Source organism: Chelonia mydas, chromosome 1, assembly GCF_015237465.2.
Source record: "Chelonia mydas isolate rCheMyd1 chromosome 1, rCheMyd1.pri.v2, whole genome shotgun sequence".
NCBI lineage: Eukaryota > Metazoa > Chordata > Testudines > Cheloniidae > Chelonia > Chelonia mydas.
Genome location: NC_057849.1, coordinates 80,285,739 through 80,311,038, shown reverse-complemented (window position 1 = coordinate 80,311,038; position 25,300 = coordinate 80,285,739). Strand labels below are relative to the sequence as shown.

Genomic DNA, 25,300 nt, shown 5'->3' with positions numbered 1-25,300 from the left:
AGTAAGGTACGCTAGCGTACCCAGTAGCTGGGAGGGTGTTGCTCAGCACAGGTAGACAGTATCTCTGCTCCAGATAGCACACTAAAATAGCAGTGTGGCTGCAACAGCATGGGTGGTGGGTCAGGCTAGCTGCCTGAATATGTACCTGGAGGGGTCACACAAACGAGATGGTACTCGGATAGCTGGCCTGAGCCACCATCCATGCCACTACAGCCACACGGCTATTTTTAGCACACTGGCTCAAGAAGTTGCTGTACAGACATACCTTAAGTGGAGGGAGCAGGGATGGAAGCTAGTGATTAGGAGAACTTAATGTCTCAGAGAAGCATTCCCAGCAACTTGATGGTTGGATTTAGACTCTCAGTCAAGTGCCCAATCTTGCACTGAGTTTTGGTGCAGAAGCAGCCGGAAGCAGTTTCCTGCTCTCATTGCCGTCAAATTAACATGTGTACTGTTTGGATCATAGATTCATAGATATTACGGTCAGAAGGGACCATTATGATCATCTAGTCTGACCTCCTGCACAATGCAGGCCACAGAATCTCACCCACCCACTCCTGCGATAAACCTCTCACCTATGTCTGAGCTATCGAAGTCCTCAAATTGTGGTTTAAAGACTTCAAGGAGCAGAGAATCCTCCAGCAAGTGACCTGTGCCCCATGCTACAGAGGAAGGCGAAAAACCTCCAGGGCCTCTTCCAATCTGCCCTGGAGGAAAACTCCTTCCCGACCCCAAATATGGCAATCAGCTAAACCCTGAGCATATGGGCAAGATTCACCAGCCAGATACCCAGGAAAGAATTTTCTGTAGTAACTCATCCTCTCAGTTCTCTCGACCTTTTTTTGTCATATTGTCCCCAATCTTTTCTCTAGACATCCTCATCTGCTGCTGCTGTGCTGGCTGCATAAATTGAACTAATTTTGCTCACACCCACACACTGTTATGCTCCTGTATCCATTCCCATTTACTGCTGCTGCTTGCTCTATAAGACTATCCATACCTACACCCCTAAACATTCACATTTTAGCCCTATTTTCATTATGAGTTTTTCTGAATGTGATTATTCCCAAATAATGGGAATGTGAATATTATCTGAATTTAAAATAGTGGGCACAGTTAAAAAATTATTTTTATTGATAGGTGAGGTATTACTGATTTAACCAGGTATTCCCTCTGTACTTGGAAATATCTTACCTACTGTTACAAATAAAACTTTTAAGTGCACACCACCTCCCACCCCCCACATCAGCCTATTTATCCATCTCTGTGGTCTAAACATTTATTCATTACAGACTCTGTCTCCACTATAGCAAAGAGAATTGTCCAAAACCAACATCTGCCAAAAGTAGATATATACAGAAGCTCAGAGCCAACTCTATCACCTAAAGCACTGGCCATTGTTTTATTAAAGATTGTAAATGTCAGCACTGGCAATACTAAGGGCATGGCTATATGAACAGTTAGTGCATGGCAGGCTGGGGTATAAATCTACTTCGTGTTTGTCTGCCGCGCACTAACTGTCTGTGTGGATCTGTTGATCAAAGGGCACTAGGGAACATTTAGTGCATGGCAGGAGGATCTACACAAACAGTTAGTTTGAGGTAGATTTGCACCCCAGCTTGTCGCAAACTGACTGTTTGTACAGACAAGCCCTAACGTAATGTAACTTATAATGCAGAGCACAAGGCCATGGAAATGGCAAGCTTCCATTGAAAGGCAGGCCTGTCTGACTAGACAGTCTGATCATGATTGTGGTGGCTTCCACTCTGCTTGTTTGTCTGTAGATATGGGTGCTACTGTAAAATGTCAGTGTTCCTCGATAGCACACTGCACTATTCATAGATACTTACCGATCAGAAGTAGAGTAAACAGTTTTGATAGACTTTCCAGCGACATTTTCTTCATATGCATCATTGGGTGATTTGCTGTAATGTAGTGAATGATTCGTAGTTAGCAAGCAATACTTTTGGCTTTTCAAGGCTTTCCTGAAATAAGGAAAATGTGCACTTCATAAATGCTAACATATACCCGAACCAGTGGTCACATGGTAAAAATAAATTGAGAGATGAGTTTTGTCATTTTTTGTTTTAACACTCAATTGAGAAAATAAATCTCAGTTTAATGTAAATTAAAACTAAATGCCAAGTTTTATGCTGTGCTGTTTTATAATTCCTTAGCATTTCAAACTGAAATCACAAACCCATCAAGGAAAATCTGAAAAATGATATTCTTACTGCATGTGATCTAAATGTTATAGATTGATCAGTTATAAGGTCAGAAGAGATCACTATGATCATCTAGTCTGACCTCCTGTATTACCCAGGCCAGAGGACTCCCCTGAATTAATTCCTGTTTGAACTGAAGCATATCTGTTAGAAAAAGCATCAGGACCCAGAGAAACGCCATGTTTTTCTACCAGCTAGAAGAGCTGCCCTTTGAGTACTGGCCAATCATTTTTTGCTAAAATTGTGATGTATCCCTAGAAGTACAGTGAGCACCATTAAAATATAAAGTTGTTTATTACAGAATGGTATGTCTAGTTACCACAGTAATTGTAAAGCTCCTTATACTGAGAACAGGAAATACGGTAGTAAATTTAACTATTTGGGGAGCTAAATGTTCAGTTTTTTAACAGAGCTTGTTCTGGCTACTTTATTGTCAAGAATAATTTCATTGAGCACACCAATAACCATCAGTTGGGAGGCAGGTAAGAAAGTCAACCTGCCAAGGAAATTCACAGCTTTTGAACTTTTCTGAACTTATTTAATAACCCTATTTCCTTAGGACTACATTGGTATTACCATAAAGTAATAATTACATAGTTTGTATCACCATTTTATAATACAGTTAAAAATAAGTTTACAGTAGTGGTTACTTGTCTTAGATGCCTTCTTTCAGAGAGTGTAAGGGTGGTTTTGTGATTAAGGAACTAATTGGGACTCAGGAAATCCTGATTCCATGCCTAGCTGTGCCACAGACTTCCAGACTCTCATGGGAGTTCCACCATGGCAGGACATCTCTAATTTTCACTAGAAAACTCCACAGTAGTCCAGGTGGCAGAGGCTGCCCCACAGGGATACAATGAACTGCATCCCACAGTCTGCATGACCATAACACTTCACGCATCTAGTGCTACCTACTTTTCAGGTTGTGTTGGCTTTTGAGGGGAGGCTGTGGTCGCATTGCATCATTGCAACCTCTTTCCAGTGAGTGTCCCTCTGCTGAGAAACCTGTACCCTGGCTTTACACCAAGCCACCACAAACCAGTTCTGAATTTAGCTTGCCATGGTCTTTACTTTAATCACAAGTGGCCAAGTCAGAGAGGTTGCTATGCATGTGTAAACATCCATATAAGTCAGAGTCTCCTGTTCATCTCTGCATTTTTATATCTGTATTTTTCAGTTGTACCTGGCCTCTCTGAACTTCTCTTTGCTGTTCCAATTGTTTCTCTCCAGTCTGCTCTCCAACTGCCTTACATTAAGCTGCCCTATCTGATATTGGGATGTTATGATAGTTCAAACTTTAAAACTAAATCAGGGATGGAGATGTCATTATATGTACTATGCATCCAGCACTCAACATAATTTTCATATTGGGTGCACTATGCCTGAAAATAACATTGTTCGTGCTTAAACTAATATTTTCAGAACTATTGCATAAATAAAAACTATAGAGAAAAATACCTGGACGAATCTTTCCCGTACCTAGTTTCCTCGTATGTCCTTGTGTACACAACTTTATTCTTTGGACTTGAGTAACTGGTTGAAGTATTATTTCTGAAATACACAAACACATGTATAACTACATCTTTAAAAAAAGATTAATTATACTATATACAAAACAATTATGAGAGGCTGTAAATAATAACAAGGATAATTCCTAAACCTGAATTTCACTGATTATTTTAGGCTCCAATCTTGCCCTCACAAAGTTCCGGGGAGCCTGGGCCCTCAGTCAGCAACTGAGTGCATGTTGTTTCATATGATAGCAGGAAACTATTCACTACATATAATAGAGATGTACAAAAATAATTAACATTGGGATGAAATCTAATCCTCCTTCCCCTGGAAATTCCATATTCTGAAGAATTGTTTTTAATTTCAATCCTGCCACTCTCCCCTTAATTTGCCATGTTGCTACCTAGTCTAGTACCTATAGCAAAGTACTTAGCACTCTTCTGATGAATTAACTATGTAAAAATAGATAGAACAACATATGAGGACATTTCATTTCATTTCAATACTTTTAATGAATTAATCTGGTTTTCTAGGCCCAGTAAAGGGTACATATTCTGTCAAGCTTAAAGGGAACACTACATGCTGCAGCTCACTCTTTGCCTGCTTATTATGGTTTTATTTCCATTACACTACTCAAAGCTAGTCACAATGTTACAAAAGCCATGACAACTGAGAAACCGTACGCCGGCTGCAAAATGTTGATGAATGTGTGTGTTGAATATTTATTCTGAGTCCTGAAGTTATGTTTCCTTTCACTCTTGGCCAAATTGTCGCCCAGGCCTATGTGGCAATGCACAAGTGTAAGAGTAAGCAAGAACCCTCAGCATCCTGTTGCAGATGTAGGAAGAAGAGCAGGGATTGTACACCTGGTTCTTTCTTCCCCTCTAAGCAAGAGGCAGGGAGTGGGTGGAGAGGGCAGGGATGGGTGGAGCCTTGGCTCCAGCTGACACAATGCACGTCCCATTCCTCAGGACTGAATGGCATCTTGAACTGCTTTGGATAAAGGTCAGTAGCAGAATTCTTCCACGCTCCTCCCTGACAAGGAGCAAGTGAGGAGGAGTGAAGGAATTATGGTTCAAAGTCACAGTTTCTTCCCTTTACTCCTCCTAGGTACGTGAAGTTATGGACTGCCACTTACACAGGACTGTGCTTAAAGGCACAGTCTAGCCCTGTGTTAGTAATATGGTTGTGCTGTTTGCTCTTGAAGAGTGACTATACTCATTTTCATGTTTAAACAGAAATGTCACTGAGGCTTTCAATTCCTCATCCAGAATGTTCTTTCATTCAGGCAGAATGATATACTGTTTATTTGTTGTCAAAAGGTTTTTAATCATTTGATAATACTGTTATGACTTTGTGCAGAAAAACATATTATTTCTTATTTTCACCTGCTTTCCTGCTACCCGTCAATAAGTGGCAAGTTGGTACTTTTTCCAGGCATCCAGCATATAAATTTGGTCAATTTTCACTGAGATTTACAATATAAGTGTCTGTAGTTACAGATTCTAGCTAAAGGAAGAGACTCCAGCACTGAAAGGGAAGCATCTTTTAAAAAAATCTATTTTGCTTCAGTCTGTGCATGGCCTGTAAGGCAGAAAACTCAGTACAGTTCTGCTGAGAAAGGTGAGAGATGACACACGGTGTCTCTGCCCACCATATGCCTTGGAGCAGTGTGACCTGGAGGTTCTGTCCATAGCAGCATGGAAGGAGGTTTCTGGGTGGGGCAGAGAGTGTAAGGGCACAACCCCAGTAAATATATCCTTTGTTTTCCTTGCCACTCCACAGGCTGGTGGGAGGATTCCAGTCTCTATGGAACTTCTGCACATAAAGCCTGTTCACCTGGATTTTGTGTAAGGAAGAGTGCTTGAGGCATTATTTATTTATTTAAACTTTGTAACTCATTGACTACAGCACCTGGATCCTCTGTTGTCATAAAAGTAGTTTGTGTCAGATCGGTTATTTGGAGCATTAGCAGAATCAGAGGGTTGCTCAGTTGTCCTCAAATAAACCAAGGACAAGACAAAGATTTATGACACAAAGTATATTTTTAAATCATGCACAGTTAGACCACTTTCAGTGACGCCTGAATGTGGCCCTGTGTTACTAACATTAGAAAGTGAACAGGAGACGTTTTCTCTTTCCTTTTTTTTAAAAAAGGGTGTGAATTTAGAAGCCATGAAATATGGCAGATTGGCAGTCCAGCAGACTAAATCATTCTACGTGCCCCCAGACATCTCAAGCTGTGGGGGCAGCAACCATGCAAGTTTTCTCATATAGCTTCTATGGTGACCTGGAGGGACCATCTCTAGGTTGTGAGCCAATTGTTCAGTGTCCATCCCCAAACAGTCCCTGGCAACTCTAATGAGAGTGGTGACAAGGTTGCCAATTAGTGCCTTGTGGTGGTGGTTTTGTGATGTGGACATTTACCAATTGGCAACTGGACCAAGACCTCCAAATAAAGGATGGTCAAAACAAGAACCATTTTATTCAACTCCTAAACTTTGGAAAGAGCTATTCAGCTGAAGACGACCCACATCCAAACTGATCTTAGTAGTTCGGGTCTAATTTCTGTCTGGAGCTAGTACTGGCTCTAGTTTGGTCATCACACACCTCCATCCTTTTGTCCAAGCCCACTCCCTGGCACATCCACTCTCGCCACCTGTCCAACGCCCAGTGATGTCACTTACCTGGGGAAGGAGCTTGGTGGCTTTTACCAACTGCTCCTCCTTGATAACTTCAGGGAGTCCTTATCAGCCATTTCAGGTGGCTCACTGAATGCTCCCTAATCCTTGAAGAAGCTAATAAGGAGCTACTACCTAGCCCTCTTGCCCTGAAGACACCAGGAGGGTGAAAGCTATAAAGACCACTACCCACACAAAAACAAGACATCTGCAGGTATGCGGTCAGCAAGTATAGGGGCAAGAAGAATCCCTTGTGGGTCTGTGAATGAGGATAACAGGGAAAGAGGGAGAGAGCTGGGGAGGGTGGGGGGATAAAGAGGCTGTGCTTCCACCAGACAGGGTGCACAAATACACACACAGAATCTGAAAATGAGGCCACTAAAGACACCAAAAGGCCATAGAACCTCATGCCAAGATGACAACAGCAGCTAGTTTGATATGGAGATGTTGAAAAGGAAGGTTTATCACAAGACCTGTTCTGGCAAGGGGATTGTGTGGGGATACAAGGCTATGGGTCTTGTTGGGGACCTCTGTAGACTTGGATACATGTCCAAATTTTAAATGTTTTTCTCATTAATTGAATGCCAAACTCTGTAAGGTTCCCATTAATAGTTTTCATTTCTACTGTCAAATTGCTGTGTTGATTGTGGGGTTTTTATATGTTACCTGTATTTTTGCAATGTTGGCAATGGATTTTTGGATACATATTACATTTTAAATGGGGACTTTAAAAATACCAGCACAGAACAGATACACAGATTTTTAACAACAAAAAATAAGGAATCAATATTGGGGTTAATTTTTTTTAAAACTAGAGTTTTATTTCAGTTCAGGAACAAGCCACATGGAAAATAGGGTCCAAAGAACATGTTTTGGTGTAATACGGTGATGGGTGCATTAGAAATGACTAGCTAGCTGCTAGATAGACACACAAAGCAGCACCAGGATTCCTGTATACATATCCCAGTTTCCTAGAGTTTTCATGGCTGTAAACAGGACATTCTACAGAGCATAAACTTAACCTCATCAACCTAATGCAGTGATTTAAATAGGAAATACTAACAATATTCGTGATTTTTTTTAAACAGTGAAGCTCAAACAAAAGGCGACTATAACTGTATGTCAAAAGCTACAGCTCTGCCAAAAGTTAAATTCAGAGAGAAAGTGATAACCAGGAGCCTGAACACTGGTTATTTTGCCTGCTGTTTGATTTGTTGCAGTGAGATTGCCAAGGTCTGGATTCTCCACTAAATGAATCTTCCTCCATTTCAGTGTTTTACATGCACAGCATGTAGCATGAAGCAGTACCCTCCATTGTGCCTCAACCTTGATGTGGCAGAACTACTTTAAGAGCTGAGAGAGAAGTTGATTCTCTATATACTTTCAGTCTTTGCCTCTCTGATGAGACTGCTAGCCAGGGTAGTATCTTGATAGGGACTTTTGTGATGTGAACACCTCTATTTTAAGAAAAGGATTGAAATTATTAATTTACTGAAATGACTAATTCTTCTTAAATATTTAGAGTGGGAGGGGGTTCCATTCAGATATAAAGTTTAATGAAGGATTCTCTCTAAATGAAGACAAAGTACCATGAATGTTTTCCCTGAAAGACTGACTGCTAAATTTAGTTACATTAAATGAATCAAGCATCAGAGGGGTCGCCGTGTTAGTCTGGATCTGTAAAAGCGGCAAAGAGTCCTGTGGCACCTTATAGACTAACAGACATATTGGAGCATAAGCTTTCGTGGGTGAATACCCACTTCGTTGGATGCACACCCACGAAAGCTTATGCTCCAATATGACTGTTAGTCTATAAGGTGCCACAGGACTCTTTGCCGCTTTTAAATGAATCAAGACTTCAACAGCTCAAGTGACCAGGAACCCTAGAAGCACTGATGTATGCTTTAAACTATCAAACACCTTAATACACCTACAAGTACTTCTTTGTGACACCAAGACATTTGCATGCACTAAGGGAGTAATGTGTTCTGACTTTTAAAAAAAATAAATAAATACAGCTATATATTAATTATATTAGGCAAATTTATAAATAAATTCATATGTCTTTCTAAAGATCTGAAACTTTGACATGCTTACATTGGTAAGGAACATTCCCATGCAGAATACTGCACAGGAAAATGCTCCACCACTACAAACCATTTTAATTTTCAAGGACTGTAAGACCACGCTATGAATTAAGTCTTACCGATTTTTATTTTGCTCCACAGGAGCCTTTACTTCAATGCAATCGTCAAGATCTTGGCCTCTGTGAAAATGAAATATACCTCAGTGTTAGTCAAAATTTTCAATTCAACTATAAATTAGCTATAAGGATGGACTTGCATTTTAAAAAGGAAAAAGCATAGAATTTTTCCACAAGTAAGAGATTGCTGACTACACTGCACCATTGTCCTGGTTGCCTGACAAACACTGCTTTCCAGGAGAGAGTCCCCCATCTTTATTATTTATTAAAGTAGATGTATGCTGAGCAGTTTGAGTTTCAATAATAGAAAATAAAATCCTCTGTAATATTTACATTGAATTATTTCCGTTTACTATCTTGTATTTATTTGGAAGTTAAAAAGAAATTAACATGGGTTTTACTTTAATAACCTAGACCAAGTCAATTAATTGTTGTTAGTTTTGACGCCTGTAACCACATTTACTGAAATAAACCCTCAGTAACAAGACTCACACTTAAGCAGCTACCCAACTACAAACCCTTTTACAATATGCGAGAAACCTCACTACAGGCCTTGCCTCTTATTTTTCTGTGCAGCAGTATTTACAGCAGTGAGATCATCAAGGTCTTTTCCTCTGTGAAACAACAAAAATAGAGTGATGTTAAAATATTCTGCTTGATTATAAAATTGGATATAAGTAGGATTTCTGTTTAAAAAATGAAGAAAAACATGCACATTCCCCAGGAAATAATGCATACTGAATAAGTTTGTTAATAGTTCACAAATAGTTATGCCAAATTGTTACTGATAGTCACAAAAATATGCTTAATTTTCCATTTGCAAGAGGAAAAATTCTGATGCTTCCCACAGAAGTGTTCCCTTTTGTGGATCTAAATATATAAAAACTACCAAATGATTTAGATTCCTACTCTACATTATATGTGCCAGTGAAAAAAGAAATGAAGTTTCTGAAGAATTCTGACATTAATTCACAATCTTCTAGGGCATAGATTTCTGTTTCTAGCATTAGTTCACAAAGATGAGAAATATTATGAACACTAAAACTAAGGAAGCTTGCATTCTGCTAAGGAACTTCTGAATAAATATACATTTGTCCAGTTAGTGTGTTTTTTGGAATGACAGAAGTGATCTACTGTCATATATGATGACTGAGGCTTTATTTAAATTTCCATCCTTGGACTAAAAATGTAAGCATTTAAATACTAACAAAAATAGAATTAAAAACATTAATTTTTTCCACTTATTCTACTAAATTATTATACCAATAAATTATGGTAGATTTAAAGCTGTGCTAATCATCTTATGTTGTGAAGTATTTTAATACCACCTTCCTTAAATTAATATGAAGAATTAAGCGATAACACATGACTGTATTACAAATACAACACAATTACAGTTTAAATATAGAGAAACACTTTCACTTTTACAAGTAAGATTAAACAAGTAGCTGAATTTTAATACAGAACTTTATTTTGACTTTAAATAACTCTCTCTTTCTCTACTGACTTGAAAAAAATGGAACAATGTGTAATCAGTTGTAACCTGTACAACAAAAGGATAGATCCTTTCTAGGGTTGCAGGTGGGGAGTAAAACCATAAAGTTAACTTCACTCCAACTAGCCAGTTAGCTCTGACTACAAACTTCTTTTTTAGCTTGTTTTTTAAAGTTGTTCTTTGTGGACCAAGAAGATGCTAGTATGGATTTCACTTTGATGTGGAGGTCTCTCACACAGTTCAGCCTGCAAAGGGGAACATAGTTAACTGAGTCTACTCATAGTAGTTTAATCCTACAAAAAGATGGATGCTTCCTAAGAGTCACTGAGCACCTCAACTTCCAGTTGTGTCAGTGACATGCAGGCCCAGATCCACAAAGGGACTTAGGTATTGTGATGCTGTGGATATTCACTGTGAACAAATAATTAGTTACTGGTCCAGAGACAGAATGTCCAGTAGTTGTTGGGGCACCCACCTGGGAGACAGGAGACCTAGTGTCCAGTCCTCCTGCTCCAATGACTTTTTACCCACAGAGGAACAGCTTCAACTGGAGAGACTGAGGGAACCCCACATCAGAATATCCCACCTCTCAGTGGTTAGAGCACTCACCTGAGAGGTGGGAGATCCCTGTTCAAATCCTGTGTCTCCCTCTGCTGGGCAGGAGAGGGGGAATTAAACCGGGGCCTCCCACATCCTAGGTGAGTGCTCTAACCACTAAGCTAAACATTATAAGGTGAGCATCATGACCTCCATCTCCTTCTAGATTTTGAATGGGACTTGATCCAGTAGGCAGCCTCTGAGCACACCTACCAGATTGGGCCCTGCACACAAATTAGGTGGAGGATGCCTATCTTTCCCCAGTTCGTGGATCGCTCTGAGGCTTAGGTGGGCGATGGTATCTGGGTACCTAGAGAGAAGTGGCAGTGTGCATGCCAAAAGGCAGAAATCTTCTACCCTGAAAATTTAGGCACTGAGCAAGTTTAGGCATCTACAGGGTTCAGCAGGAGTTTTGTGGATCACTGTGGAGCTTAAAACTGGAATTTAAACACTTAAGTACCTTTGTAGTTCCAGGCCTCAGTGTCTCTCAGACTCTGGCTCAATGTGAAAGCTACATTTCCCTTTAAATTAAAATTTGGACTGGATATGGTAGCACTGATGCTCAGGGAGTTATAACTATGCCCAGACTGTGGGGGAAGGGGAGTAAAATAATGGGAGTGGTATGGAATGGAAATCTATCAACTTCATGAAAAAACTCATACAGATACAGACAGACATCTTCCTCTCCAAATGCAAACAGATGGACATCACACCAAAAGGACTGAAGGTAAAAAATCCATTACAATCTACATACCACACAGACTATTCTGACAGCTTGTGCCACACGCTCTCAAAGAAACTACGGAATCACTTGATCAACATCCTCTACAGCAAACAGGGAAAGATTAAAAATGAGCTCTCAAAACTGGATACTCTCATAAAAAACCAACCTTCCACACAAACTTCCTCGTGGCTGGACTTTACAAAAACTAGACAAGCCATTTACAACACACACTTTGCTTCTCTACAAAAGAAAAAGGACACTAAATTATCTAAACTACTACATGCCACAAGAGGCCACAACAGTGGTTCTCTTAACCCACCCAGCAATATTGTTAATCTATCCAACTATCTTAACCCAGCAGAAGAATCTGTCCTATCTCGGGGCCTCTCCTTCTGCCCCTCCACCCCCATGAACATGATACAGTTCTGTGGTGACCTAGAATCCTATTTTCGACGTCTCCGACTCAAGGAGTATTTCCAACACACCTCTGAACAACATACTAATCCACAGAGACCTTCCTACCAAGACTACAAAAAGAAGGATTCTGGGTGGACTCCTCCTGAAGGTCAAAACAACAGACTGGACTTCTACATAGAGTGCTTCCGCCGACGTGCACGGGCTGAAATTGTGGAAAAGCAGCATCACTTGCCCCATAACCTCAGCCATGCAGAACACAATGCCATTCACAGCCTCAGAAACAACATCATAATCAAAAAGGCTGACAAAGGAGGTGGCGTCGTCATCATGAATAGGTCGGAATATGAACAAGAGGCTGCTAGGCAGCTCTCCAATACCACTTTCTACAAGCCATTACCCTCTGATCCCACTGAGAGTTCCAAAAGAAACTACAGCATTTGCTCAAGAAACTCCCTGAAAAAGCACAAGAACAAATCCGCACAGACACACCCCTGGAACCCCGACCTGGGGTATTCTATCTGCTACCCAAGATCCATAAACCTGGAAATCCTGGAAGCCCCATCATCTCAGGCATTGGCACCCTGACAGCAGGATTGTCTGGCTACATAGACTCCCTCCTCAGGCCCTACGCTACCAGCACGCCCAGCTATCTTCGAGATGCCACTGACTTCCTGAGGAAACTACAATCCATCGGTGATCTTCCTGAAAACACCATCCTGACCACTATGGATGTAGAAGTCCTCTACACCAACATTCCACACAAAGATGGACTACAAGCCGTCAGGAACAGTATCCCCGACAATGTCACGGCAAACCTGGTGGCTGAACTTGTGACTTTGTCCTCACCCATAACTATTTCACATTTGGGGACAATGTATACCTTCAAATCAGCGGCACTGCTATGGGTACCCACATGGCCCCACAGTATGCCAACGTTTTTATGGTTGACTTAGAACAATGCTTCCCCAGCTCTTGTCCCCTAATGCCCCTACTCTACTTGCACTACATTGATGACATCTTCATCATCTGGACCCATGGAAAAGAAGCCCTTGAGGAATTCCACCATGATTTCAACAATTTCCATCCCACCATCAACCTCAGCCTGGACCAGTCCACGCAAGAGATCCACTTCCTGGACACTACCGTGCTAATAAGCGATGGTCACATAAACACCACCCTATACCGGAAACCTACTGACCGCTATTCCTACCTACATGCCTCCAGCTTACATCCAGATCACACCACATGATCCATTGTCTACAGCCAAGCTCTACGATACAACCGCATTTGCTCCCACCCCTCAGACAGAGACAAACACCTACAAGATCTCTATCAAGCATTCTTACAACTACAATACCCACCTGCTGAAGTGAAGAAACAGATTGACAGAGCCAGAAGAGTACCCAGAAGTCACCTACTACAGGACAGGCCCAAAAAAGAAAATAACAGAACGCCACTAGCCATCACCTTCAGCCCCCAACTAAAACCTCTCCAACTCATCCTCAAGGCTCTACAACCTATCCTGAAGGACGACCCATCACTCTCACAGAACTTGGGAGACAGGCCAGTCCTTGCTTACAGACAGCCCCCCAACCTGAAGCAAATACTCACCAGCAACCACACACCACACAACAGAACCACTAACCCAGGAACCTATCCTAGCAACAAAGCCCGTTGCCAACTGTGTCCACATATCTATTCAGGGAACACCACCATAGGGCCTAATCACATCAGCCACACTATCAGAGGCTCATTCACCTGCACATCCACCAATGGGATATATGCCATCATGTGCCAGCAATGCCCCTCTGCCATATACATTGGCCAAACTGGACAGTCTCTACGTAAAAGAATAAATGGACACAAATCAGACGTCAAGAATTATAACATTCAAAAACCAGTCGGAGAACACTTCAATCTCTCTGGTCACTCGATTAGAGACCTAAAAGTGACAATTCTTCAACAAAAAAACTTCAAAAACAGACTCCAACGAGAAACTGCTGAATTGGAATTAATTTGCAAACTGGATACAATTAACTTAGGCTTGAATAGAGACTGGGAGTGGATGCGTCATTACAGAAAGTAAAACTATTTCCCCGTGTTTATTTCACACACCCCCGCCCCCACCGTTCCTTAGACGTTCTTGTCAACTGCTGGAAATGGCCCACCTTGATTATCACTGCAAAAGGCTCCAGCTCCCACCCCACCCCCTGCTCTCCTGCTGGTATTAGCTCATCTTAAATGATCACCCTCCTTACAGTGTGTATGGTAATACCCATTGTTTCATGTTCTCTGTGTAAATAAATCTCCTCACTGTATTTTCCACTGAATGCATCCGATGAAGTGAGCTGTAGCTCATGAAAGCTTATGCTCAAATAAATTTGTTAGTCTCTAAGGTGCCACAAGTACTCCTTTTCTTTTTGCGAATACAGACTAACACGGCTGCTACTCTGAAACTGGTCCTAAGTGTGGAGATCATTGTGTAGCTCCTACTAGCAAAGTAGTGTGGCAGCTTCCTGCTTTAGCTCATTCCTAAAACGGTTTATGGACAACAAGGACCTTGGTCTGAATCTCTCTCTATTGACATTGAGGTCCAACACACAAGTCAGTCCCTTTAGAATGTGGGGCAATTTAGTAACTGCTTAACTCTGCTGTGTCTCTGGCAAACACAGCTATTCTGAGTTCTTCAAAATTTTGTTTAATCCCCTACAAAATATATTTAAAGTTACATAGGAAGTTGTACTGGACACTGATGAACTCTGAGGCAGCTATAAATGTGCATGGAGATTGCCAATGATTCTCACACACACACACACACACACAGCCTCCTGGGCTGGGGTGCTGGAAAAATTTGTGTAGTGAGGGTGCTGAGAGCCATTGAACCAAACTGTAAACCCTATATATAATGGAAACCACTTCAAGCCGGGGATACGGCAGAACCCCCATCATCCCTAGTTCCAGCACCTGGGTGCTGACTGATTAGTTAATAGTGGATAAGTGTTATTTCATCATTGCTATTATTTTCATTCTAATGCCATCCTGTACTTCTGAACAGCCGGTGCTACTTTTTAGTCCTTTAAGGACTTTAATATTAGTCTTTTTTCAAACTCCAGTAGTTATACACTACCACCTGCATCAGAAAAATAGAAACCGAGATGCTTCCAAGACTTACCCCTTGTCATCTGTGTGAGTTGTGGGATTTTTTTTTAGATTATCAAGATCTTGGCTCCTATAAAAGATAAAGCAAAACCAGAGCAGGTCACAGTCAGTACATACAACTGTCCATTAGCTAAAATTAAGGACTTGCTTAAAGTAAAGAGGTTATTGACACGTTTTTCAAGAAAGATGGAGTTAAATTGATGGCAAAGTTGAAAGCCTACATTGCTAATTCAATGATATACAACCTGTAAATATATACCCATTCAGGTATTTCCATTTGACCCAAGCAACACCTGATTATGTTTTAGAAACAACCAACTACACCTAACATATGCGACAAAAGGGTAAATGCCTTCTTAGCATTCATAATCATGATTTTAAAACCCCTACTTCAATAACTTTAAAAAAAATTGCATGCCTTTTAGCCAGCAATGAACTTTAAACCATGAGATTACTGAATCATAAAATCAGCAGAATATTACTATGATGTATGAAGAATGAGTCCCCACTGAGAAAAAAAAACATCGCACAAACTAGAAGAAGCTAATCAGCAGGAAGAATCTTCTTGGCTTGTATTGACCAGTCACCCCTCTGGACCACCAGGATTCTGATTTAATTCTCACTGTGTTGGTGGGACAGCATGCCCAGCTATGAACTGGGAGGCATGTTTCTTGGATAAACCCACTCATTCTAGACCCTCTAGTCTCTAGCTGGCAGACAACACTTCCATTGTCTGACATTTCACAATTTAAGTTTGCTCTCCATAAAATTACAGCTGGTTGGAAAACAGAATTTCTGTTCCATGGAAAATTGTCACTTGTCAAAATGTATTTTCATTCCAAATCAGAAAGAAAAGCTGAAAATTTTAATATTTATTGCAGAATGAAAATTCCAAACAAATTCTGATTACAGAGCTATTCAAATATTTAGTTTCAGTAGCACTGAATCACTTCATTTCAAAAATGTTGAAGCAATATAAAATAATGTAATATATGATAATAATAAATTATGGTAATAATAAATGTTGAAATGAAATGAGTCAAAATGAAACATTTTTACCTTATTATAATTTCCTATTTCAACATGTGTTTGCAAAAATGTTTCCATTTCAGTAAACTGCATTTTCTAATGTAAAATTTTTGGTCAAAAACTTTTTCAACCAGCTCTACCTAAAAATCAGTCCTAACATTGCCTGTACACTTTAATTAGGTTAATATCTTGTATCATTGATTTGTGAAGTAAATGAGAGTTGGGTTGGAAGTATAAAGCTGTTCTTAAATAGAGGACAACAAGAAAACAGCAATTCCCACTACAGTACCACTCTGACTACCTGTAGAGCGCAGTCTCATTCTCCTAGTGCACAGTGTTGCATGTGTCTTATTACTTGAAATTCCAATAGCTGCACATTAAACAGTTCTATCTTCAAACACACATTTAGTGAAAGATAAAGACAAAGGGCTCTGCAAGATTTCCCCTTGTCATTTGTCAGCTGTGGGATTCACTTTGGGATTACCAAGATCTTCTCTTCTCTAAGGATCAAACAAAATTAGCATGAGGGAGTCAGAGGACATTCAACATCAATTGTCTAACATTACGTAAGAGCTATTAATAAATATGTAGTCTACATATTCTTCTAAAATCACGGATAAGTTTAAATTTGTTATGTTTGTAATTCTGATATATTTGTGGCCACTAACACAGTGTTGCCAACTCTCACTATGTTATCACAAGTCTCATGGTATTTAATGTTTTTCTTAAAGCTCCAGATCCTGGATTCATTTGATTATGTGAGAATCTCAGCTTTCATTAAAAGAAAAGTAAGTTTCTAGCCCCTGGTTGTAGAGAAATGCTTGAAAACAAACCTTAAGGCTCAAAAAAGAAGGCGGATTAAAAGAATCCAAAATTTATTATTTTTAAGCCTATCTCATGATGATGCTCTCCCGCCCACATAGCTGCCGCTGCTCATTTGAGATGGTTTAATTACGCTGATAGCGTGCCGCTGTAAGTCTCCAGTGTACACATAGCCCTAGTTGTTTCTAACTCACCTGGGGCCTGATCCAAAGCCTATTGCAGTCAATGGGAGTCAGGCACCTGTTACATCTTGTCTTAATTAAACCCTGATCCTGGAATTGAAGACATGTCAAGTGTCACAGATCTCATGTGACACTAATGTATGTAGGCAGACCTTCACACATTCCTGCATCCCAGAATGAATGTTACACATTCACTTGGGCTCTAGAAAGCAGGAGGGCTTGGACTGCTGCCACTACAGGGGCTGCTGTGGTGCCTGATGAAGCATGCAGGTGCAAGATGAAGACCTCTCTGCCTTCCCCTTTGGCTGCTTTCAAATTGCCCTGCAGTTTCTCAGACACAAGGAGCAACAGAAAGGGGAAGAGGTAGCATTGGTGACATGACATGAGTGCTCCACAGGCAGGAAAGGTGAGGGGCTTCTGGGGATGTGTGAAGTGACAGGAATCATGGGGGCAGTTGGGAAACAAGGCAGGACCTACTGGAGGGTGGGGAGATAGGGGACAGGGTACTGGGGAGGACAAGGGAGACCAGAACTACAAGGGGACAGGAAGTAAGGGAGGAGCAGGAGCTGCTGAAGGGAGGAAGAGCAAATGGGGAAACAGAGTGGGTGGACAGAATAGGGACGGGAGCCTGCAGGAGGAAAGCAGCTAATAGTGCTAGTGCCGCCAGGTTGCCAACTCATGATTCTATCTGCATCTCCTGATATTTGGTGTTTTTCTTAAAGCTGCAGCTCCTGGAGTCATGAGATTACACATGAAACTCAGTTTATCCTCACCATTGCTTTGTGACGTAATCCCTAAAGACAGAGCATTGGATGGTGGGGTTTTGGGTTTTTTTTTTTAAAGTATTCAAGAATATAGTGTGGTGGGGTGGGGGGGCAGGGAATAGGATATATATGACTATTATTTTCCATATAGCAGTGATTCTTAAACTATTCTCCAGGAAGAGCTTGCTGGTCACATGATTCCAACTCTCCTGCTTGTTTCAAAAGGCTAAGTAACATAAAAAGCCATCTAAAAGCAAGATTAAATACTTTCTATTACTTTTCCATGTAATTACTTTAGTTGCCACACAAATGTTATTTGCTCATCAGTAAGAGACAAGTTGGTCTGAGCAATCAGGGATGTTCCAAGAGACAGTCTCACTATTAAGATGAAAGATAAAGTTTTCAATAGTGCCTAAGTAACTTAGGATCCTAAGTCCCGTTGACTTTTAAAGAGACTTAGAGCTTGTCTACACAGTGCTGCGGAGTGCTCTACAAGGGGTATGAACTGCAAAGTGCTCTACCATGTTGTGCTCTAACTGCCCTATATAGACCTGGCTGGCATATCCTACTGTTAATTGGCGCCAACTAAAAAGGTGCCTAGTTCACGTTGGTGTGATCCCATTCGGAGCCTCACTCACTTAGAGGTTTTTGAAAAATTGTACCCAAAGTCTGCAATAAAAAAAATTTTGGCCACTCCTGCCTTATAAAAATTGTGTCACAATTTACAATTAACGGTATGTCGGCCCTACCTTGTTGTTCTTTCTGTTGTGATTCTTCTTTCAGCAACAAATATGCCAGGTTTTGTTGGAGATACCTGTCTATAAAAAAATTAAATGCTATTAATATAGTTATATGTTTTTATATAAATATATACAAGCACCTGCTCCAACAAAGTTCAATCTAACACCCAAACTGCTACAGCTCTTCCTGTGTTAAATTAGAGTCAAATGTTAAAAAGAATCCAGTGTTTTCCTACCAAATATTGCATAATAGGTACGGAAGTTAAAAATACAAACAAAATAGATTGAAATATTAAATTAATACATATTCAAGAAATCTCTATCTTAGGTACTTATAGAGCTCAAATTGCTATATTGTCTGAGTATCATAATGCAGTATTTAAGAATAGCACAAAAGTATAATCAAAGTGGGCTTTGTTGTTGCTATTCTAAGGGCTGGCCATGTATAAACTGAGGGGGGGTTTTCTTGAAGTCACAGCTTTTCTATCTTTGAGTGTTTTCCCTAGTGGCTGACATTTCTCTGTTAATGGGGAAGAAAGAAACTGCATTAAAAACACTTCCGATTTTCAACCCTGGTTTAGGTAAATTTCAATATGTATTTTAAAATTCTTTCCAGGTAAACAGTTTATTTTAGCTAACTTGTACTCCCAGACAGTGTCCAGAAATTTCAGATAAAGAAGAATTCCTTCAGAAAAATCTATCCTTTATTCTTCACCAATGCTCCCTTAGAAATCTTCACCCTAGTATACTCAGAGCAGAGGGTAGGTGAGATCAGGCCGCAGGGTGAGGAGGAGGATGTTTGCAGGGGAATCGTAGTCTGGGCTAAGAAAAGAAACAGATCACAGATATGCCATTTCTCTGGCAGGGCGAGTTATTTATTTTCATCTGGAAATCATGACAATAAAATAAAACCCAAACTTATGGCAACTCTCAGACAACATCCAATGTTTTAAATTAATCTTAAATTTTCTCTGCTGTTCATATTTTAATTAATACCTCCTCAGCTAACTGCATTTTTTTCCTTATAAGCTATTCTCAGTACACTGGGGAATAGAGTGTTGATTGGCTTGGGGAGGAGGGTGTAATTTCATTGCCTGTCTAAAGGGACATGAACAAAAAAGAGATACTTCTTCTGTAATAAAATATGAGTTCTACACTGTATTTACCCACCCTGTCAATTACTCTGATTTATAGAACAAAGTTGAATAATCCTAATAAATTATATATGTTGTGATCTACATTCTGATGTGACTGATCTGTTTGGCTATGCTTTATGGTTCTCCCGGAACAAACACTTCTTCCATAAAATGTAACCTGGATGATATATTAAAGTTTACACAGGTAACACTTCCTTAGTTCTCTCTCTCTCTCTCACATGCAGCATCTGCTTGGCAGGATTAAAGTAAGTGATCAAGACTGACGTGTTGCAAATTCCTTCAGTTAGGGCAACTGGCTGGCTGAAGGGAGTGGTAATAGGCTATAGATCCTTTAGGTCACTGGTTCAAATACCGCTCAGGTTAAAAACAACTACAGTTAAGATTTGATGGTTATTTATAAAGACACATAGCATAATGACTTCAATGGGATTACCTGCAGGACTAGTTAGATGAATCAGCATTTGCAAGACCCAGTCTGTCTGCAGTGAGCTTTCTCTTAAAAACGCCTACAGTTGCCTGATGAAGCTACACCTATGGTAGCAAAAATGTACTGTAAAGTATCTGCCAGTGTTCATGCCACTGTCTAATCTAATCTCTCTCAGAACAGGTCTGGCAGCTATTTACTGTAGTGCTTTCACCATTTCTACCACCAGTGTAGCTCCAGCAGTGGTGTATAACAGTGAGAGACTGAGAAAAACCTCAGTGTAAACACTGCTTAAATTAAGATGTAACTTGCTGAGTGATGATTGCAAGAGCTGAGGCATTCCCTTCCTGAAGTTCCCAGCCAGCTTTGCTCTTCTTCTGAGCTGTCTCTGCTCTAGGACTCTAGACACTCAGGACTCTGAACTTTCTATCCTTTGGGCTCTCTCCCATTACTAACTCCCAATGGCAGTTCCTCTGTCCTAATTACACCATACTAGGGCACCCCTGGACTGGAACAAGAGAGCCAGCCCGACTTTAATTTAATAAGTCAGCTACCCTCTTAAACCCACAAAGAGAGCAGGAGTGTTTGTGGCCAGAGCTCCCAACCCCCTCTGTATCAGTTCATGGGGGACAACGACTGCACCTGTAGAAGTCTGGCAGAACCCATCCAAATGGTGTGTGCTGCTGCATAGTTCCCAAAGGCATTCTCACGGAGTTACCCAGAAGGCCACCATGAATTCTTATGGCTGCACAGCCCTTTTGCACAACACCCGCAAATAGGCTGTGGCTTTAAATATTACAGTACTATTTTTTTTTACCGCTTCCACAGTGGGAAAGCTCTGCTTGTGTTTGCACATCCATTAATACAAAGGTGAAAACTATTCTACAAGAGATATGGCTTTCCGGTCCAGCAAGCCAACAGCCACAATAATTTTAGAAGACTTGCGGTCATTCTATTTAAATAATGACTTGCGGTCATTAAGAGATAAGCCCCTCAGGTCTTAAGTCAGTCACTATACAACCAAGAAAAGGTTGACAAAACCCTTGAATACACTGACACTTCAATAATGAAGTTGAACTAAAACCTCAAAAGACATCTCAGTCCTAATAACATCAGCATTGACAAGGGCAGTTTCAGGTTACAAAAACAATTACAAATTGCCAGCTGGAACATCCAAATTCTGGATCAAAAGGAACCGCACCCTGAAACGTAGTAAGTAATTCAGGATTTTCATGAGACAAAGATTGACATAACAGGCCTTTCTGAGCATTGATTGACTGTCTAGGGCCCCTTCAACACTCCTGTAACAGACTTTGTGATGTGTAAATGAGAAAGAAAAAGTAAGTCGAGAAAGGAACAGCATTTATTCTGAATTAGCCTGCGTTTTCATTCCTGTTGCGATCCAGACTAATCAATGCCAGGTTTCTTTCAAAGGAGCCCTCATTTAAGCCTTGCACCAACAGAAGCCAAGGATGATGAAATTGAAGAGGTCTGCAGCCGACTGTGAAAACCCATTTATACAGTGCCAAAACACAATGTGCTGCATAGCACAGAGAATTTCAGAGCTAAATGCAGAGGAAAAGTTGTTTAGAATGTTTTGAGGGGATGTGGACTGGGAAAGATCACTGAATAAAGGACAGCAATTCATTCAGTTCTGCTTTGAGGAGAAGTATGACCTTGTAAACACTACAAGAAATAATGCATTTGTATCTCTTCACAGCAGCTCTGCAATGGTAAATCATTTATATCATTGAACAGAAGAGATGCAAACCAGCACTTCTAACTTTAAAACTATCGGGTGCCATGTATACTAGAAATGAGGTGCAGAATCTCTCACTCAGTATAAAGGCAGTTAACATGGGGCCTTTTTCGTATTTTGCTTTGGTGCAAAAATTGGTGCACCAGAAATTTGTGTGTTAATTTTCAGAAGAAAAAGCAGTCTTGAAAGTCAAAAGCTACTTTTTATAACAACAATCAGCTTTTTCAGCCAAGCCCAGATGTGACAGCAGTTATTAGCACCATACACTCTACACCTGCTCCAAGATCAATCCTACTTTTTTAGTAACTAGGTACCCAACAGTCTTGTGGGTGAGTGAGTGGTGTCCCATGTCACATTCTAGTAGTCTGCCCAAATATATTACCTAGAAAGGGAAGAAAAATTAGGAAGACATCAAAGTGAGGCAGCCAGAAAGGAAGACCTAGTGATGTGTAAGTGGGGTACTTAAGCAGGGTGAGAGGCTAGATTAGACACAACTGAAAGATTCTTATTTATATATAGGAATAGAGTTTACTAAAGGCTTCAGGCCAGGGATAATTACCATCAAGTACAAATACTAGGAAAAAAGCAGACGAGCACAAGAAATAGCTAACTTTTTTATAGAGGATCTCAGTGTAAGTATTTGTATTGTACATATGTCAGAGATAGGTGTGGGGTTTTTTTGTTTGACCAAAAATAGTGATACAACTTTTCATATGGAAGCAGTTATGCCAGTATAAGACACACTTATACCAGGATAGTTTATTCCTTTTCCCATATGAGTATAAGCTACACCAGTATTAGCATTTTTATACCAACATAATTGCACCCACATTAGGAAAGTTGTACCACCTTAACTATACCAGTATATTTGAAGCAGTACAACTTGTATGTTTAGACAAGACCATAGACTCTCAATTCCATCAGCTTGGAAGAACTCCAAGCTATTGTTGATTTCATAATAATCATTTGAAAAATTAGGGTGTCTGACTTTGCAGAAAGGTTAAAAAAATTCCTATTGTCAAAGTTGTGGCATGTTGGTAATATTCCATATATTATATGTTCTCACAAAATACACCACCATTACAAGAGGGAGTGAATGTGTTGTTCTTTTTATGAATTACTTTTATTTTTTTAAATGAAAGTTGGCAATGCATCTTAATTCCCAAACAAGAATATTACAAAAATGCAATATATAGATATACACAGGTACCATCTAAATTTGTTATTGCCTGACAGGAGTATTTACCTCACGTTCCCTGAAGGAGACCCCAATGCCCCTCCAGAAGTACTAACATTCAGGTGACCATATGTCAGTATTAATGGAGAAAGAAATTCTCAATATGATTCAGCCTATGTTGAAAGTGAAAAGGTTAATCTCTCATCTACCTGAGGCCCACATTTAAATCAGGCAAAGAGCTCTCACCACGTACTATTAACTAAAATGTAACTACGCAAATTTAGGCCACTTACTCAAAAACATAGCTCAGAACCATAAGTCACTATCTAAGTACATGTGCTGTTATAAATAGACAGTGGGAAGGACACATACATCAGTGTGGAAAAGCTACACTTTTGCGTTGTAAGAACTGAGGCATAGGTCATAATGGTATCCACTCTCCATATATGCTGTTTGCATGTAATTGGAACATCACCCTTTGCAAACATATTTTGCGTAGCAGCACATCCCTGCCCAAGTATTGCCCTATCCAGGGCAGCTTCAACCTCCACCTTAAAAACAGCAGAAGGCTCTAGAAATGGCAGCAGTCAATGAAAAAGCAGAAAGTCACTTTTACATTTTTTCATTGTTTCACTGGATTTTTTTTAAATTACAACTTTCATCTCATATTAAATGGGATGACTATGGGAATGATCATTAGCTAGACAGAATCAAACCCCATGATTTCTGAAATTGTGGCATTTCATTTCCTTTTGAAAAGCAGTGGTTAGGGCAGCTTGAACAATGAAGGATGCTGAAAACACCTGCATAAAATAGACAATGGAAAGCTGGAGCTTGGTCTCTTCCCCTCCACCCCCATCTCCTTCCAAGACAAAAGTTACTTAGTAAGACTACTCTTTGTAGACTTGCTCTCAAAGTACCCCCCTTCATTCACATACACACCACTGAAACATCTTACTCAACCCGCGTTTACTACACAGCCTGCAAAAAAGACAGGCTTAACACCTCTGCAGTGTTTACAGTACTCCTACAGTCTGACATTAAAGTTCAAGGCAGCAGCCAGCAGGACTAGAGGCAATTTGGCAGCTGAGTAAGATCTCTATCCAAGTTTTATAAGGCTCTCATGACCATAGTGTCTGAGCGCCTTCTCAAATACTCCAAAACAGCTTGTGAATTTTAGAACTGATTAATAATTGAAGTTATTCTGTTATTGATTCATTATATTCTATTTAAATTCTTTGTGGCAATCCCTTCATTAATTATTTTAAACATACTGGCACAAATTCGTTCCTGGTGTAATTCAGATTAAGTCAGCGGAGGTGCATTAGAGTTGCATCTGGCCCAGTGTATCCAATACGGACAGATGCTTTTAGATAGGTTTCACTGTGTGTGGACTTTACGTATAGTCTTTACCTAACCTAAGACACCTACGTTGCTTGCCTATTGAAGGAGATCATTAATAGACAGTTGAATAAAATTATACTGGGAACCTTAAGGATGATTTATAATGGACAAACTGTATTACCTGTGGAACTTACTGGTTAATGCAGGTTTTGAGATATTTGCAATGAACAAAAAAGTAACTATTATCATAGGTACTACAATTATCTAATATCATAAAGTTATTGCTCAAGGCAAAGGGCAAAATAACCCTCTCAGCGCATCATTGAAAGGGGAACATCACATAACAAACAGGCACAGGATAGTGATAACACAGCATGAATAAGATCCATCACACAGATCTGAAGGAAAAAGTGTGTCTATATATATTTCCTTTAATATTTATATACCATCATATGGGTATAAGATGGTAAGGCCCCTGCCCTGAGGAGCCTACTGTCTAAATTATACATAATACACACAAATAAGTTTTAGACACAATGAGGGAAAATAAAGGTGGGGAAGAAATGCAACATAAAAGAATATATGACTAGAAAGGTTAGTTTTCAGTTTTAATTTTTCAGTGTTAAAATATATATAATTTTAAAATGATATATCTAAATTGAAATTACTTACTTTAGTCATGTCAAGCACACGCTGAATGAATGTGAGAGTTAAGGAAATGTTACTAATGTGCCAGATGCTTCAGAGGAAACTCCCTGAAAAAGCACAAGAACAAATCCGCACAGACACACCCCTGGAACCCAGACCAGGGGTATTCTATCTGCTATCCAAGATCCATAAACCTGGAAATCCTGGACGCCCCATCATCTCAGGCATTGGCACCCTGACA

General features: G+C 40.1%; 1 protein-coding gene across 1 annotated transcript in view; it reads right to left on the bottom strand.

Annotated features, from left to right (window-relative positions):
• Positions 1–25,300, bottom strand: part of SCEL (sciellin) — an 81,585-nt gene that overhangs the window by 6,218 nt on the left and 50,067 nt on the right. Inside the window, exons 12-18 of the mRNA XM_043534320.1 lie at positions 18,560–18,628; positions 15,027–15,083; positions 9,179–9,235; positions 8,625–8,684; positions 5,652–5,735; positions 3,684–3,776; positions 1,851–1,925 (exon numbers count right to left, since the gene is read on the bottom strand). Of these exons, the coding sequence (XP_043390255.1) occupies positions 1,851–1,925; positions 3,684–3,776; positions 5,652–5,735; positions 8,625–8,684; positions 9,179–9,235; positions 15,027–15,083; positions 18,560–18,628 (495 nt within the window). The remainder of the gene's footprint in view (positions 1–1,850; positions 1,926–3,683; positions 3,777–5,651; positions 5,736–8,624; positions 8,685–9,178; positions 9,236–15,026; positions 15,084–18,559; positions 18,629–25,300) is intronic.